General features: G+C 44.1%; 1 protein-coding gene across 1 annotated transcript in view; it reads right to left on the bottom strand.

Annotated features, from left to right (window-relative positions):
* Positions 1 to 17,902, bottom strand: part of LOC144689089 (microtubule-associated serine/threonine-protein kinase 3-like) — a 185,666-nt gene that overhangs the window by 29,822 nt on the left and 137,942 nt on the right. The window contains exons 20-22 of the mRNA XM_078556239.1: positions 16,993 to 17,216; positions 7,939 to 8,142; positions 1,333 to 1,559 (exon numbers count right to left, since the gene is read on the bottom strand). Coding sequence (XP_078412365.1) covers positions 1,333 to 1,559; positions 7,939 to 8,142; positions 16,993 to 17,216 — 655 coding nt within the window. The remainder of the gene's footprint in view (positions 1 to 1,332; positions 1,560 to 7,938; positions 8,143 to 16,992; positions 17,217 to 17,902) is intronic.

Below are 17,902 nucleotides of genomic sequence, written 5' to 3'. Positions count from 1 at the left end.
TAAAAGTTGTTGATTGTTGTAAAAACCCATCTGGTTCACTAATGTCCATTAGGGAAGGAAATCTGCTGTCCTTACCTGGTCTGGCCTACATGTGACTCCAGACTCTCAGCAATGTGGTTGACTCTTAAATGCCCTCTGAACAAGGACAATTAGGGATGGGCAATAAATGCTGGCCTAGCCAGCGACGACCACACCACATGAACGAATATAAAAAGTATATAAAAATGGAACCAGACGAGTGCCTGGAGGAGGGTATTCCTCAATCAACTCAGGCCCTATGGGATGCAGTTAATGTTCTGCTACCAAGGTTGGAGGAAGGAGGCAATTCAGTTTCAGCAAGCGAGAGGACATGGGCACATTCCTGGTGGCGGCCAATTAAGTGGCCTCTGCTAGGGATGCCATCCCTATTAAGAACAGTGGTGGATCCCCAAGAGCTAGTGGTCCAATCAAAGAATCAGTAGCTCAGCAGTGCCACTGTTGGCGGTAGCCAGTTCTGAGGCTGCAGCTGCAGATTAAAGCACATCGAAGACCATTCGCCCTTGTGGAGTTGTAAGTGGGGTCTGAGGTAGTGCTGAGGTCAGGCAGTGCTGTTGCATCCACATGTTTTAAAAGAATCTCGGGAAGAGATAGCAGAGTCATTACTGCTGATACTTAATAAGTTGTTGGAAAAGTGAGAAGCCTGAAGACTTACAGAAAGCTAATGTAATTCTTATTTTTAATAAGAGGAAAAGAACATGTCCAGGGAATTATAGACCAGTCAGTTTAACTTCAGTGGTAGGAAAAATAATGGAATTCTTACAAAAGGAGAGGATAGAAGAACATCTAAAAATGAGAAATAATAATGAATCATCAGCATGGATTTCAAAATGGAAAATCTTACTTGGCCAACTTTGTTGAATATTCTGAAGAGGTAACATACAAAGTCCAGTGGTAATGCAGTAGATGTAATTTATCTAGATTTTCAAAAGGCCTTCAATAAAATGTTCCATGATAGATTCATGAATAAGGTCAGAGAATGTGGAGTCAGTGGACATGTGGCAGAATGAATTGCTAGAATGAATTGCTAGCTGGACCTCCATGCTCCTCCCCAACCTCCCACCCCCAACAATGCTCACAGAAATGGAAAGAGGGCCTTAATTTGCCGTATAAGTTGTTCAATTCAACTCCCAGCAGTGGCACAGCTGCCAGTTTTCCTACAATGGCATGGTGATGGAAAATGTTGGTGCACCCCCAACACATTCCCCTGCCATTTTGCCAACCCATCACCAAGGACTGGTAAAATTCCAGCCAATATTTCTTTCTAGCCTAGATCCTAATTAGCTCTATTCTTACCCAAACCATGTGGTGCACAGTGTATACATCGCTGTCTCCCATATAGACTCGAATTGCCCGTAATGTGAATCCAAACTTCTTCCCAGAACTGTGAATAATTATTGGAGGCCGCAGACTTGTGATGTTCAATGAGTGGTCGCGACTTGGTGAGGAGTCTCTAGATGAGGCATTTGATGAAAGAGATCTTGGAGACACTGGACCAACTGGTGGTGCAGAGCCAAACTCATCTGAAAAAAGGGAAACAATTTAGATCTGTCAGAATTAGTCCATTGATTAAAGAATTGGTTGAGAGAAATTTATTAATTTAACTTAGTTAACATGAACCACTTCTCTCTCTGCCACATTGTCCCAGAGAACCATATCAGAAGGCTGGACTGTTGGGGAATATAGGACAGGAAGAGATTAAGCAGACAGTGTGGACAAGATAAAAACACAAAATTCTGGAAAAACATGGCAGGTTTGGCAGCATCCGTGGAGAGAGGGTCAGAGTTAACATTTTGAGTCCATATGAGCCAAAAAGAAGCAGAAATGTGAGGGTTTTATAGTGTTGAAGAGGAGGTGAAGCAGGTGGAGCAAAGTAGATCAGGGATAGGTGGGAGCTCAGGAGAGATTGACAAAGATGTTTTGAACACAAGACAAAGGGAGTGTTAATGGTAGTGTTAAAGACTAGAGAAAGTGCTGATAGTGGATTAATAGTAAGATAGCAGAATGCGTTAATAGCAGAAGAAGGGTCAGCACTCTATAAAAGAGCAACACAGAAACAAGTGATAGATGGCCCTGTGGGGTGGTGCAGGTGGTGCAGGTTGGGAAAAAGGATGAAGAAAGGATTTTTAAAAAATAAATAAAAATATAGATAAAAAAATAATAAATACAACTAAATAAACATTAAAAATTGGATTTAAAAAGTGGTAAAGATGGAGGAGAGAGTTCATGGTCTGAAGTTGTCGAACTCAGACCTCAGAGGAGAGTGTGAGAGGAGGACCCTGGGACAGGCAGTCAGCAGCACCTAGAGGATCTAGTCTATCTAGAGGATCTAGCATCTACTCTATAATGAAGTAGCAGTAAGGGTAAAATAAAAGCAAGGGTCCATATTTTATTTAGTTAAAATATGTCTGGGTAGTTCAGTCCCATGATTTGCACATCCTGCGCTACATGGGAAATCCTAGACGCTCCTGGTGGTCTGGAGGACCATGTATGCAGGAGGTGCCTCCAACTGGTGCAACTTGAGCTCTGGGTTTTGGAACTTGAGCAGCAGCTGGGGGCACAATGATGCATTCAAGAGGCTGATAGGTTTGTGGATAGCACGTTTCAGGGTGTGGTCACCCCGCAGCTTAAGGATGTGCAAGCAGAAAGGGAATGGGTGACCACCAGACAGGAGAAGGGGACCAGGCAGGTAGTGAGGGAATCCCCTGAGTGCATCTCGCTCGCAAACCATTTTCTGGGCTTGGAAAACGGCGAGTGTGACGGTTCCTCTGTGGAGGCCAACCACAGCCAAGGCCTTGGCACTGTGGATGGTCCAACTGCTCGGGGGTGAGAGGAAGAAGTGTGGAAGGGCAATAGTGGTAGGGGATCCGTTAGTGAGGGGAGTAGACAGGTGCTTCTGCGGCCGTAGACGTGACTCCAGGATGGTATGTTGCCTCGCAGGTGCCAGGGTCAAGGATGTCACGGAACAGCTTCAGGACATTCTGAAGAGGGAGGGTGAACAACCAGAGGTCATGGTCCATGTTGGGACCAATGACATAGAAAGAAAGAGAAATGAGGTCCTGCAAGCAGGCTTTAGGGAGTTAGGTAGGAAATTGAAAAGCAGGACTTCAAAGGTAGTAATCTCCAGATTACTCCCAGTGCACGCAGCAGTGAGTATGGGAACAGAAAGATAGAGCAGATGAATGCGTGGCTGGAGAGATGGTGCAGGAGGGAGGGCTTTAGATTCCTGGGGCATTGGGACCGTTTCTGAGGGAGGTGGGACCTGTACAAGTTGGACGGGTTACTTCTCAACACGAATGGGACCAACATCCTCGTGGGGAGGTTTGCCAATGCTGTTGAGGTGGATTTAAACTAAATTGGCAGGGGGATGGGATCCTGAAAAGTAGTTCAGAGGGGAGAGAAGCTGAGATGGAATTAGAAGTTAAAACGCTAGTGAGTGAGTCTGGAAGGCAGAGGAAACATAGGTTAGATAAGAAAGAAGTGAGTTTAGCAAGGCTAAATGGAATATATTTAATGCAAGGAGCCTGAGGAATAAGACAAATGAGCTGAGGGCACAGATAGGCATGTGGGAGTGTGATATCATAACTATTACCGAGACTTGGCTAAAAGAAGGACAGGATTGACAGCTCAACATTCCTGGTTATCGGGTATTCAGACGAGATAGAGAGGGGGATAGAAGAGGAGGGGGGGGTTGCAATATTGATCAAGGAATCAATTATAGCAGCGTGGAGGGGTGATATCTTAGAAGGATCATCAAATGAAGCCATATGGGTAGAAGTAAAAAACACAAAAGGGGCAAACACGCTGTCGGGTGTGTACTATAGGCCCCCAAACAGTCAGGGAGAGATAGAGGATCAAATATGTAATCAAATTTCAGAGAAATGTAAGAATAATAAGGCAGGAATAGTCGGGGATTTTAACTACCCAAATATTAACTGGGGTAGTTTTAGTGTGCAAGGTAGGGAGGGAACAAAATTCTTAAGTTGCATCCAGGAGATATTTTTTAGCCAGTACGTAGAAAGCCCAACAGGATAGGGGGCAGTTCTGGACATAATATTCGGAAATGAGCCCGGGCAGGTGGAAGGCGAATCAGTAGGGGAGCATTTTGGAGATAGTGGCTAGTTAGATATGGGATAGCGATGGAAAAGGATAAGGTTGGGCCAGGAGTAAAAGTTCTAAATTGGGAAAAGGCTAATTTTACTAAGATGAGATGCGATTTGGCCCAAGTGGACTGGGAGCAGCTACTTGTAGATAAAACTGTGTCAGAGCAGTGGGAGGCATTCAAGGAGCAAATAGCGAGAGTACAGGGCAAATATGTTCCCATAAAGACAAAGGGGGGGGCCAAGTCCAGAGAACCCTGGATGTCAAGGGACATAAAAGTTAGGATTAAGAAAAAAAGAGAAGTTTATGACAAATACCAAGGGCTCAATACGGCAGAGTCCTTAGAGGAGTATAAAAAATGCAGAGGGGAACTTGAAAAGGAAATTAGGCAAGCTAAGAGAGTGCATGAGAAAGCATTGGTGGGTAGAATAAAGGAAAACCCAAAGGGGTTTTTTAAATATATAAAGAGCAAGAGAATAACTAGGGAAAGAGTAGGGCCAATTAGGGACCATAGAGGTAATCTGTGTGTGGACCCAGAAGACGCAGTCCTCAATGAATACTTTGCATCAGTCTTCACAATGGAAAAGGACGACGCAGGTATAGACATCAGGGTGGGGGATTGTGAAATATTAGAGGAAATTAACATAGAGAGAGGAGGCACTAGCGGGTTTAGTGGCCTTAAAAGTGGATAAATCCGCAGCCTCAGATGAGATGTATCCCAGGCTGTTGAGGGAGGCAAGGGGAGAGATATCAGGGGCCCTGGCAGTAATTTTCAAATCCTCTCTGGCCACAGATGAGGTGCCAGAGGATTGGAGGGCTGCTAACGTTGTCTGAAACTACAGGCCAGTCAGTCTAACCTCAGTGGTGGGGAAATTACTAGAAAGAATTCTGAGGGACAGAATATATCTGCACTTGGAGAGACACGGATTAATCAGGGATAGTCAGCATGGATTTGTTAAGGGAAGGTCATGTTGGCAAATTTGTTTGAATGAGGGTTGATGAGGGTAATGCATTTGATGTGGTCTACATCAACTTTAGCAAGGCTTTTGATAAGATCCCTCATGGCAAATTGGTCAAGAAAGTAAGAGCCCATGGGATCCAAGGCAAAGTGGCACATTGGATCCAAAACTGGCTGAGAGGCAGGATGCAGAGGGTGATGGTAGAGGAATGTTTCTGTGACTGGAAGTCTGTTTCCAATGGTGTTCCGCATGGCTTGGTGCTGGGGTCCCTTGCTGTTTGTGATGTGCATAAATGATTTGGACTTAATGATTAGGGGGTATGATCAAGAAGTTCGCGGATGACACAAAAATTGGTAGGGTGATAAATAGTGAGGAGGATAGCCATAAACTGCAGGAGGATATCAATGGACTGGTCAGGTGGGCAGAGCAGTGGCAAATGGAATTCAACCCGGAAAAGTGTGAGGTAATGCACTTGGGGAGGGCTAACAAGGCAAGGGATTACGCTATGAATGGTAGGACCCTGGAAAGTACTGAAGATCAGAGGGACCTTGGTATGCGTATCTATTGATCCCTGAGGGTAGCAGGGCAGGTAGATAAGGTGGTTAAGAAGGCACATGGGATACTTGCCTTTATTAGCCGAGGCATAGAATATAAGAGCTGCGGAGGTTATGCTGGAACTGTATAAAACGCTGGTTAGGCAACAACTGGAGTACTGCGCGCAATTCTGGTCACCACATTATAGGATGGATGTGATTGCACTGGAGAGGGTGCAGAGCAGATTTACCAGGATGCTGCCTGGGCTGGAGGGTCTGAGCTATAAGGAAAGATTGGATAGGCTGGGGTTGTTTTCCTTGGAGCAACGAAGGTTGAGAGGGGATCTGATAGAGGTGTAGAAGGTTATGAGGGGCATAGATAAGGTGGATAGGAAGGCACTTTTTCCATTAGTAGAGGGGTCAATAACCAGAGGGCATAGATTTAAGGTAAGAGGTAGAAGGCTAAGAGGGGAGTTGAGGAGAAATATTTTCACCCAGATGGTGATGGGAGTCTGAAACTCACTGCCTGAAAGGTTGGTTGAGTCAGAAACTCTCATAACATTTAAGAAGTATTTAGATATCCAGTTGCGTTGCCATAGCCTCCAGGGCTATGGGCCAAGCGCTGGAAAATCAGATTAGTGTAGTCAAATCTTTGTTGACCAGAGCTGACATGATGGGCCGAATGGCCTCCTTCTGAGCTATGGATGTCTATGAGTCAGTGTTCAGTCCGGAAGGCTGTAAAGTGCCTAGTCGGAAGATGAGGTGCTGTTCCTCCAGTTTGCGTTGAGCTTCACTGGAACATTGCAGCAGGCCAAGGACGGATATGTGGGCATGAGCAGGGTGGAGTGTTGAAATGGCAAGCGACAGGAAGGTCTGGGTCAAGCTTGCGGGCTAAGCAAAGGTGTTCCCCTCCCTCCCAGAACCATGATAGGGTTCCCCCTTGTCCTCACTTTTCTCCTCACCAGCCTCCGCATACAAAGGATCATCGTCTGCCATTTCCACCAACTCCAGCATGATGCCACCACCAAAAAATTCTTCCCCTCGCCCCCCCGTCAGCATTCCATAGAGATCGTTCCCTCCGTGACACCCCAGTCCACTCCTCCATTACCCCCAGCTCCTCATCCCCTTCCCATGGCACCTTCCCATGCAATTTCAAAAGGTGCAACACCTGCCCCTTTACCTCCTCCCTCCTCACCGTCCAAGGCCCCAAACACTCCTTTCAGGTGAAGCAGTGCTTCACTTTCACCTCCTTCAATTTGATATACTGTATCTGCTGCTCTCAATGCGGCCTCCTCTACATTGGAGAGACCAAACGCAGGCTGGGTGTCCGCTTTGCGGAACACCTTCACTCAGTCCCAGCATGACCCAGGCCTCCCTGTCGCTTGCCATTTCAACACTCCACCCTGCTCTCATGCCTACATGTCCGTCCTTGGCCTGCTGCATTGTTCCAGTGAAACTCAACACAAACTGGAGAAACAGCACCTCATCTTCCGATTAGGCATTTTACAGCCTTCTGGGCTTAACATTGAGTTCAACAACTTTAGACCATGAACTTTCTCCTCAGTCTTTACCCCTTTTTAAATCCATTTTTAAATTTATTTATTTATTTTATTTATTTTCGTTCATGTTTCTTCTAAATTTTTTTTTTTATCCTCCCCACCCCCACCTCCCACCAACAGGGTTACCTGTCACTTGTTTCTATGTTGTTCTTTCACAGAGTGCTGACCCTTGTTCTGCTATCATACCTTTATGCCCCTATCAGCACCTCCTTTACCCTTTAACACCACCATTAACACTTCCTTTGTCCTTCGTCCATGACACCTTTGTCAATCTTTCCTGAGCTCCCACTTATCCCTGACCTTCTATTCTGCTCCACCCCTTCTTAAACAGAATAAAATCCACCACATTTCCTATGAAGAAGAGTCATACGAACTCGAAACGGTAACTCTCTGTCTCTGCCAGATCCGCTGAGTTTTCCAGCATTTTCTGTTTTTATTTCAGGCTTCCAGCATCTGAAATATTTTGCTTTTGTCTCAGTTTGGATGAGAGCTTGGATAAAGGTCAAGGTAAAGTTAAAAATAATAAACATTGTAAACTTAAGGCATTGGCTAATGGGAGCCAACAAGAGGTGACAGAACTTGGAGTTCCAAACACCCTCTCCCTGAGTCTCTGCTTCCAATGATCCCTCTGAGCCATTCACTCCCCTAAACTACCAAGGAGCTGCAGCTTGGGATTTGCTCCCACACCTTTTCTCAGTTACTTGGAGGAACTCGGACTTCCATCCCAGATCCAATCAATTTCCTGCTTACCTGATGCGATAAGCAGTGAGAGGGCGCTAATCGATGCAGATTTGGGGACAGTGTTTCCAGTGGCTAACCGCTTCTTCTCTGTGATTTCAAGATGACCCTCGATTTTGACAGTAGTTGTGGTGGGCAGTCCTTTCGGGGTTGAGCTTCTCTGCCCCACACTGTTGCTGCGTAGACGCATGAGATTAATACTGTTGGTGAGAACATCTGGAAAAAAAAAACCCATCCAACAAGTCAAACTGCAGCCCACAGGCTCCCAATAAACTGAGTTCCAATAGACTTTGAACAGCTAAAATGGTCAAACCATTTAAATAAAATCACATCATTGTTTGAAAAATAATGACCCAGCTCAGCAACGTGTGACTATGCAGTTGTGTATGGCGTAATGAATGTGAGAACTTATAAGACGGTTAAGTTTTAAAATATCTCTTTTAACTTAAGATAAAACAGGACATTCTGAATGGGGGATGGTGCGATCATAATAATTCTGCTCAGAGTGAAGGCCGTGTGATTTGGCTGCTATGGTGAAAGAGGCCCTGGCTGAAAACTATTGAAAATCAAATGACAGGATTCATACCTTGACAGAAAAGAGGGGCAGCTGGTGTTTCTGGACATAGACTCCCAGTCTCATATACCCTCAGGAAGGAAGATAGCAAATAACTGCTGCCCTGAGAAGCAGAGGGAAAGACAGTTGTTGTGTAAGCCACCAAGCAAAATGTTGGCGGAAAATGGTTCTCTGTTTGAAGAGCCAGGACTCGTGGAGGTTTAAGGACAAAGGAGTCACCAGAGGGTGCCTTGCTGCTGGATGTATGCCCAAGAATACTTAGAAGACTGAGTGAAGCTATTTTCAAAGTTCACTGGAAGACTCACCCTGATGTGGCAGGAATAGAACCTGCTGAAAAACTCAGAGGTTTGGACTTGAATCTACAAAGCGACATATTTGCTGAGAGCAGGGCATAATGTTCAAACAAGTTGTAAGGTACTTTGGTTGATACAATTATGAAGATCATTAGACTATTATTTTTTTGCACTGTATCTTTAAATTTAGGGTAAATGAAAGAGGTCATGTGACCTATTCTGCAACCTGCCTGACAGTAACCTTGGGTGGTTTGAATATTAAGAATCAAAGAGGGGCCTGAATTGTTTCACTAAGAAGAAGGTGAAAGATATTTATGCTTAAAGACAATGGCAGTAGTCTCTGAATACACCATGAGTAGGCTCTGAGTCTCCCTAAGTCCCAGAAAGGTGTTATAGTTATCAGGTTATATACAGTTGTGTAGTAAACTGTACATTTGCTTCTAAGACGAAAGGGAGTTGGGATTAAAGATAGTTGATTATCATTTTGACCTAAATACAAGGTTATTGCGTTTGACATTGCCATGTGGAAGAGGGCAGAGGATGCCATTTTTGAAATCAGGTTACAGGCTTCCCGACAAATCCATGGGGCAGAATTTTATGTCCCATGGTCGGGCGCGCACCCGACCCGATCAGGCATGAAATCAGGTAAAATGTCTTCGGGCGAGCGTCCCGATGTCATCGCACGATATTTTGCTCGGCAGGCGCGCGCAAAAGTCAGAAGCAAGCCCACCAACAATTAAGCAGGTAATGAAGCCCATTAATGGCTCAATTGTCTGCGATTCTTACAGTTGGCGGACAGGCCAATTGGCCAGGTGGCCTTTACATTTTTCATCAAAGCTTATCCAAAGGCGGGTTGAAATCTCCATTAGGAAATAAAATAAAAAGAAATACCTGGGGACAGTATTTTTATGAGGTATGCCTTCAGTTGCTTGATTGTGATGCATGGACAATTTTTTGCAGCTGTTTAGAGCTTTATTACATTATTTGCAGGTCTGCAGCTCCCTGAGGCAGCTGTCTGCCTTCAGGGAGCTGTCTCGCAGCCCTCACCCGTGCCCGTGGTCGTACACCCTCTTCTCGCCCTCACCCCAGCAGCGCTGAGCTTTTCAGCGTGCGTTTCACACTGGCTGGCTGTTAATTGGCCTGCCACCATGAAATTGCGGTTCGGGGCCAATCGCAGTCAGGGTCCGTTTCCCAGCCGCTCCCAGGCCTGCCAATCACACGCGCCCGACAACCAAAAAGTTCAGGCCCATGTATATCACAGGCAGACAGAAGTTTGTTTGGGGTGATCTGCAGCCATCTGAAGGACAGAGAGCAGGAGACAGAGGCAGCCAGACCTGCGCTTGGAGCAGGAAAAATGCTGACTCTATTGTTCACCATCCAGAACATGGATGGGAGCTTCCACTCAGATTGAAGAGACCGAGTTTGTTAGGATTTAAAGGAGGCTGGAAGATTCACCTGGCTTGAGCTAGAGGGAATGAATCTCTAGTGTAATCCTCAGAGTGAAGGCCAGTTCTGGAATTAGAGGTTACCTGGCTGGAAAAGTGAAAAGGAAGCAAGCCAACAAAGCAAGCCAATTAAAGGAGAGAGTACTGTATAACCATAGCAGGAGGTTTTTGGTCATTCTAAAACTAAAATGGAGAATCTCTTTTCCGTAGTTTAAAGTATAATAAATTGCCTATAAAAAGAAAAGTGTTTTTACAGTAAAAGGTTTAAAATGTGAAATCTTTACATTTCATTCTTTCAGCTGTTAACTGTAAGTTTGAATTTCTCTTTAAAAGTTACTGGTCTCTACGGAGATTGTAACATGGTTTTGTTAATTGGTTAGGGGAAGTAACTTTTCTGTCACTTGGCATATTAATTGCCTTTAAGTAATGTTTAGCCTCTGTTGATTTTAGTTGGTTTGTTACAGGAAAAGTGTTAAAACATGAAATCTTGTCATGTGATTTTCTTCGTTGGTCCCTGGGAAATTCTCTCACCTTTTAAAAGTTATCAGTCTCTATGGGGATCATGACAATGGTTACAGTTGCTGTTTCATAATTGTTTATATGTGGGAACAGTTTGTGTATGATAATAATTTGCATATGATTGTGGTTTGTGTATGGTTATAGAATTATCAAACCTTACAGTGTGGGAGGCCATTTAACCCATCATTCCTGTGCCAACTCTTTGAAAGAGCTGTCCAATTTAGTCTCGGACCCCTGCTTTTTCCCCATAACCCTGCAAATTAATCCTTTTCATGTCCGATTGCTTTTCGAAAGTTCCTATGGAATCTGATTTCACTGCATTTCAGATCTTAACGACCCTCTGTGTGAGAAAAAAAGAACTCTCCTCATTTCCCCTCAAGTTCTACTGCCAATTATTTTAAATCCAAGTCCTCTGGTTATGACACATGCTGAGGAAACAGTTTGTCCCAACTTGCTCTATCAAAGTGCCTCATAATTTTGAATACATTTATCAGGTTTCCCCTTACTCTGGTCTATGGAGAACAACCCCAGCTTCTTCAATCTCTCCACAGAACTGAAGTTCCTTGTTAGCATCTAATAGGTTCTGTTTAGTGAATGTTAAATACTCAGTACGTATTGGTAATAAGGTGAACAGGTGCTGGGTGTTGATTTGTTAATGATATTCAATTGTATTCAAGGGGTGTGTGAGAGGGGAGAAGTCAGCTCTGTAGTGAGCAAGAAAACTCTCTACTTAAGCATCCTAGTCTCTGTGTATCCTTCAAATCCAGGCTTGGGAGTTAGTCAACATTCCTGGCCCCATCCCAGTAAACCTCCTCTGTACCCTCTCCAAGATTTATGAATTTGCACCTCCTAGCCATTTGGAAAGTAATGATATGATTGGGTAGAGTCAACATGGATTTATGAAAGGGAAATCATGTTTGTCAAACCTGTTGGAGTTTTTCTGAGGAAGTTACTTATAGCTTAAATAAAGGGGAACCAGTGGATGTTGTGCATTTGGGTTTTCAGAAGGATTTTGATAAGGTCCCACACAGGAAGTTAGTAAACAAAATTGGACTACCTGGGTTCAGGTCATAAACTGTTATGGATCGAGAATTGGTTAACAGAAAGAAAACAGAGAGTAGGAATAAATGGGTCATTCTCAGGATGGCAGGCTGTTATTAGTCAGTTACCGCAAGGATCAGTGCTGGGGCCATAGCTGTTCACAATCTATATCAATGATTTGGATGTGGGGACCAAATGTAATGTTTCCAAATTTGCTGATGACACAAAACTAGGTGGGAATCTAAGTTGTGAGGAGGATGTAAGGAGGCTTCAAGGGGATTTAGACAGGCTAAGTGAATAAGCAAGAATATGGAAGATGGAATATCATGTGAATAAGTGTGAAATTATCCATTTTGATAGAAAAAATAGAATGGCAGAATATTTCTTAAATGGTGAGAGATTGGGAAGTGCGGGCATTCAAAGGGATCTGGGTGTCCTTGTTCATGAATCAGGAAACAGTAGTATTTGGGTGCAGCAAACAATTTAGGAAGTCAAATGATATGTTGGCCTTCATCTCAAGGGAATTTGAGTATAGGAGTAAAGATGTCTTGTTGCAATTTTATAGAGCCTCAGTGAGACTGCACCTGCAGTATTGTGTACACTTTTGGTCCCTTTATCTAAGGAAGGATATGCTTGCCACACGGAGTGCAATGGGAATTCACAAGACTAATCCCTGGGATGGCGGGATTGTCTTATGAGGGGAGACTGGGTCTGTATTCTCGAGTTTCAAAGAATGAGAGGTTACTGTATAAAAATAAGAGGTCACCCATGTAAAACAGAGATGAGGCGAAATTTTTTCTCTCTAAAGGTCATAAGTTTTTGGAACTCTCTTCTTGAAAAGGCAGTGGAAGCAGAGTCTTTGAATATTTTTAAGCTAGAAGTGGATAAATTCTTGGTAAGCAAGGGGGTGATAGGTTATCAGGGGTAGGTGGGATGCAGATTTGAGGTTATTATCAGATAAGCCATGGCCTTATTAAATGGTGGAGCAGGTTCGAGGGGCCGAATAGCCTACTCCTGCTCCTTGTTCATATGATCTCATTGATACTTACAAAATTCTTACAGGACGTGACAGGCTGGATGTGAATAGGATGTTTTCCCCTGGCCGGTGAGTTTAGAACCAGGGGACACAGTCTGAGAATAAGGGGCCGGCCATTTAAGACTGAAATGAGGAGGGATTTCTTCACTCAGAGGGTGGTGAATCTTTGGAGTTCTCTACCCCAGAGGGCTGTGGAAGCTCAATCATTCAGTATGTTCTAAACAGAAATCAATAGATTTGTGGACGCTGATGACATCAAGGGATATCAGGCTAATGCGGGAAAGTGGTATTGAGTCAGATGATCAGCCATGATTCAATTGAATGGAGGAACAGGCTCAATGGCCCGAATGGCTTACTCCTGCTCCTATGTTCTGATGTTCCTACCTCCAGGTCACTCTGCTCTTGCACCACCCTCAACATAGTACAATTTAGATTATGCTGCTCCCCATGTTTTTTCTCTCAAAGTGCATAATTTCACACTTATCCACATCAAACTGCATCTACCATGTGTCTGCCCATTTCACTGGTCTGTCAATGTCTTCCTAAAGTCTGTTACTTTGGTACTACGGTTATAATTATACTCCCTATATTGTCTAGATCATTTATATAAAACAAGAAAACCAATGCTCCTAATTTGAGTAGTGCTGAAAAAAGACATTTTGTTGAAGCTTTTTGTCTTGCACTCATCAGGACAATCGCAAGAATACCAATGTCAGGGGAAGCAATAACTTTGTACTGTATGAGAAGAGAGTGCTGATTGTTTGGCAAGTGGACTTGATTGGTAGAGGCATTGCCATGGAAAATGCACCAGTTAACGTTGACTGATGACAGTTAACTGACAAGCATTGTTTGAAATTTAAACCAGGCAGCTTGACTTTGATTGGTCAAGGTATTGCCCTGAGGAATGAACCAGCAAATGGCTATCACTTAGTTTGTTTAGCAGAAACAGATGCAATGTGTGTACACGTTCTTTCTGTCTGCAAAGAACAGGGCCCTGTGTATTCATATATGTAGCTTCCAATACATGTAAATGCACCACACTGCGAGCCCAACTGACAATCTTAAATTGGTTGTCAGCGTAATTCTTATCACATTGAGGATTATTTAGCAAATGTTGTCCAATCGCAGAATCACATCTAATGTTTGAATTTTGTAAGCACAAGCTGGTTGGGTCCGGTCTGTACCCTACCTATTGCGACCAGCGGAAGGGACATGCTGTCTGATACTATCCGCCAGTCTTTGGGACGTACAGTCTACATACCTAGCATCACATGAGCACCAAAACTCATACACCACATTACTCATTTGTGTGGTAGGCTTGAAGGCAGCATCCTCCAAGTGGCGAATACCACTCATCTGATCAGGGTAGCCATTATCCCGCAGGATGTCCAGACACACGGTGAAGGATTCGTTCACATTTGTGAAGGCCATACAGGACTTGCATATTGATAGCAATGCTGTGTCCATGTGCTTGTTTGACATCGCTAGCCTATTCACCAATGTTTCACTTAAAGAAGCTAGTGCGATGCTAGGAATGTGGACCGTACATCCAAAAGGCTGACGGGTCGTATCAAACATCATGTCCCTTCTGCTGTTCGCAATGTGCAAGGTACAGGCCGGACCCAACCAGCCCGTGCTTGCAAAACAGCGTCCAACATTAGATGTGATTCCACGATTGGACAACATTTGCTAAATAATCCTCAACGTGCTAAGAATTACACTGACAACCAATTTCAGATTGTCAGTTGGGCTCGCAGTGTGGAGCATGTGTGTGTACTGGAAGCTACATTTATTAATACACAGGGCCCTGTTCTTTGCACACAGAAAGAACATGTAGACACATTGCACTTGTTTCAGCTAAACAAAATCATAGCCATTCACTGGTTCATTCCTCAAGGCAATGCCTTGACCAGAGTCAAGCTGTCTGGTTTAAATTTCAAACAATGTTTGGCAGTAAACTGTCAGTCACCATCAACTGGTGCATTCTCTATGGCAACACCTCTACCAATCAGAGTCCACTCATACAGTATAAAGTTGTTGCTTCCCCAGACATTGATATTCTTACAATTGTCCTGATGAGTGCAAGACAAAAAGCCTCAACAAAACATTTTTTTCAGCAATACGCAAGTTCTGTACCACCAAATGCTCCTAATATTGAGCCCTTGGTACTATCACTTTTTTTATTCTTTCATGGGATGTGGGTGTCACTGGCAAGGCCAGCATTTGTTGCCCATCTCTAATTGCCCTGGAACTGAGTGGCTTGCTAGGCCATTTTAGAGGGCAGTTAAGAATCAACCACATTGCTGTGGGTCTGGAGTCATGTGTAGGCCAGACCAGGTAAAGATGGCAGATTTCCTTCCACGAAGAACATTAGTGATCCAGATGCGTTTCTAAAACAATCAATGATAATTTCATGGTCACCATTACTGTGACTAGTTTTTTATCCCAGATTTTTTTATTAATCAATTGAATTTATTAATTAAATTGAAATTCTGCAAACTGCTGTAGTGGGATTTGATCCCGTGTTTCCAGGCTATCTGCCTGGGCTGACTGAAATACTGGTCTAGTGACGTTATCATTACACCACCATCTCCTTTAGTCTTCTTCCTTATCCAAAAAGCAGCCATTTGCCACTACTCACTGCCTCCTGTCCCATAGCCAGTTATGTACCAAATTTACCACTGCCCCTTTAGTCCTATTTTGCAAGTAAGTCTTTTATAAGGCATTTTATTAAATGCCTGTTGAATGTCAACATACACATTTACTACACTACCGACATCGATTCCATCTGTTAATTCAAAGAAATCTTCAGGTTGCTTTATATGGGGATAGGTCTCTGCTCTTGTGTCACTTTATATTCTGTATGGTTGCATGTGATGCCAGTTTGTGGTTATGGTTTACATGCGGTTACCATTTAATGTGCTTACAGTTTGAGGCTATGGTTTGCAGTTACAGTTTGCATGTAGTTAGGATTTATGTGTAATTGGGGTTTGTGTGTAGTTAGGGTTTGACTCATAGATGTTTACAGCACAGGAGGCCATTTGGCCCATCGTGTCCGTGCCAGTCAACAAAGATCTGACTACACTAATCCCATTTTCCAGCGCTTGGCCCATCGCCCTGGAGGCTATGGCAACACAAGTGAATATCTAAATACTTCTTAAATGTTACGAGAACTTCTGACTCAACCACCCTTTCAGGCAGAGAGTTCCAGCTGTATACTGGTATACAGTATACGGTGTGCATGTTTGTGGTTGCCAGAAAGGATTCCGTTGAATGATAATTATTCTGGGGGCTGTTTGATGGGGAAAAGCACTTTGAATGCTCTGAAATCTTGACTATCTAAATACAGTTAAGATAAATAACTGTTCAATTCATTTTGTTTCAGGTTCACTGAGAACAACATGCACTTTATGTTGGCCGTGTTGTAATAAGACTTCAGTCACTCAGGTGATTATGGGTATGAAAATAATCCACAGTTCTTCATTAGCTCAGGGGTGTCAAACTCAAATCTTCCGTGGCTCACTGAGTAGTACTTTCACCTTTGAGTCAGAAGAGAATAGGTTCAATTCCCATTTGAGGACAATAGGCTGCCATTTAAAGGAGTGTTTCACTGTTGGAGACATGGTTGTTCAGAGAGTCATGAACTCTCAGGTGGCTGTAGAGATCCCACAATCAAAGATCAGCAGAGAGCTCTCTCTTGTCTCTTCAGTCAATATTTATTCCCCAAGCAACGGCATTAAATTAGATATTCTGGTTATTTATCACATTGATTATCATTTATTGTTATTTTTGGGTGCTTGTTGTGTGCAAATTGACTACATTATAAAATCACTTTGGGATGTCTTGAGGATGCGAAAGGTGCTATACAAATGCAAGTCATCCTTTCTCCTGTACACAGTAGTGCAGCCCCTCCCTCTGCAGAGTCCAGACCCCTAACCTCCGCACTGTGCAGCCCCTCCCTCTGCAGAGTCCAGACCCCTAACCTCCGCACTGTGCAGCCCCTCCCTCTGCAGAGTCCAGACCCTTAACCTCCGCACTGTGCAGCCCCTCCCTCTGCAGAGTCCAGACCCCTAACCTCCGCACTGTGCAGCCCCTCTCCTAACCAGATATGCTTCCCTTCACTACCACCTCGTACTGTAAACTGCAAGAGATTCTCACCTGAGAATGTTCGGGCTCTTGGTCTGTTTGCCTCATTTTGCAATTGTGGATCCATCAATTCTTGCCTCTCTGGCCGCAGTGCTTGTTGTGTCAGTGTGCAGATCTCACTCTCGTCCTCTGTGGAGAATGCAAACCATGGCACTGTTTCTGAGCTGGGATTGTAGGAGGTGGGACTGGCCCCTCTGTCAAAGTGGGAGCATGCTGAAGAAGCTCGTGGCCTCAGGCTGTTTAATAAAAGAGGCGATGATTACAGTTCATACAGCTGTGCACAAGCTGCTCTTATATAAAATCCCAAATATTAGAATCATGAAATCATAATGGAACAGCAGATCCATTCGGCCCACCAGCCCCTGCTGGCCTCTGTGTGTATCTAAAAGATAACTAATATTTCACTGCTGAAAGATCTGGTGCTATTTTTTGCAGAATGCCCCCTAGCCTAGGTTCCCCAACCAGCAGAAATAATTTCTCTCTATCTATCCCTATCGATATATTGAAAACTTTGATTAAATCACCCCTGCACCTTTTCAATCCTAGTGAATATAAACCAAGTTTGTGTACTTTGTCCCCATAATTTAGCCCTTGGAGTCCAGATGTTGTTCTGGTCCTGTCCTGCTGTCACTCACCATGGGATGGACGGTATGCTGAGAGCAGGCTCTCCGTACCACAGTGTAAATTTCGGGGGTCAGCACACCTCTACTTGGGGGCGACAGCCCTTTAATTTGTTATGAGGAGGGATTTCCATCCATCTCCAGGAGGAAGTCCTGCCTCTTAGAGCTGGTGGCCAATCAGAGGCCAGCAGCACAGTGCCTCACCAGGATTGGTGGCTGCTGCTGATACTGCAGGAGGCCTGGGTGGGAGAGGAACCAGGATGGCCTGAAACCCAGATCAGTCCAGGGTTTCACCGGGGTCA

The sequence above is a fragment of the Cetorhinus maximus genome, chromosome 13, assembly GCF_964194155.1.
Source record: "Cetorhinus maximus chromosome 13, sCetMax3.hap1.1, whole genome shotgun sequence".
Lineage (NCBI taxonomy): Eukaryota > Metazoa > Chordata > Chondrichthyes > Lamniformes > Cetorhinidae > Cetorhinus > Cetorhinus maximus.
Note: the sequence above shows the minus strand (reverse complement) of the source record. Positions and strands in the feature narration are given on the sequence as shown.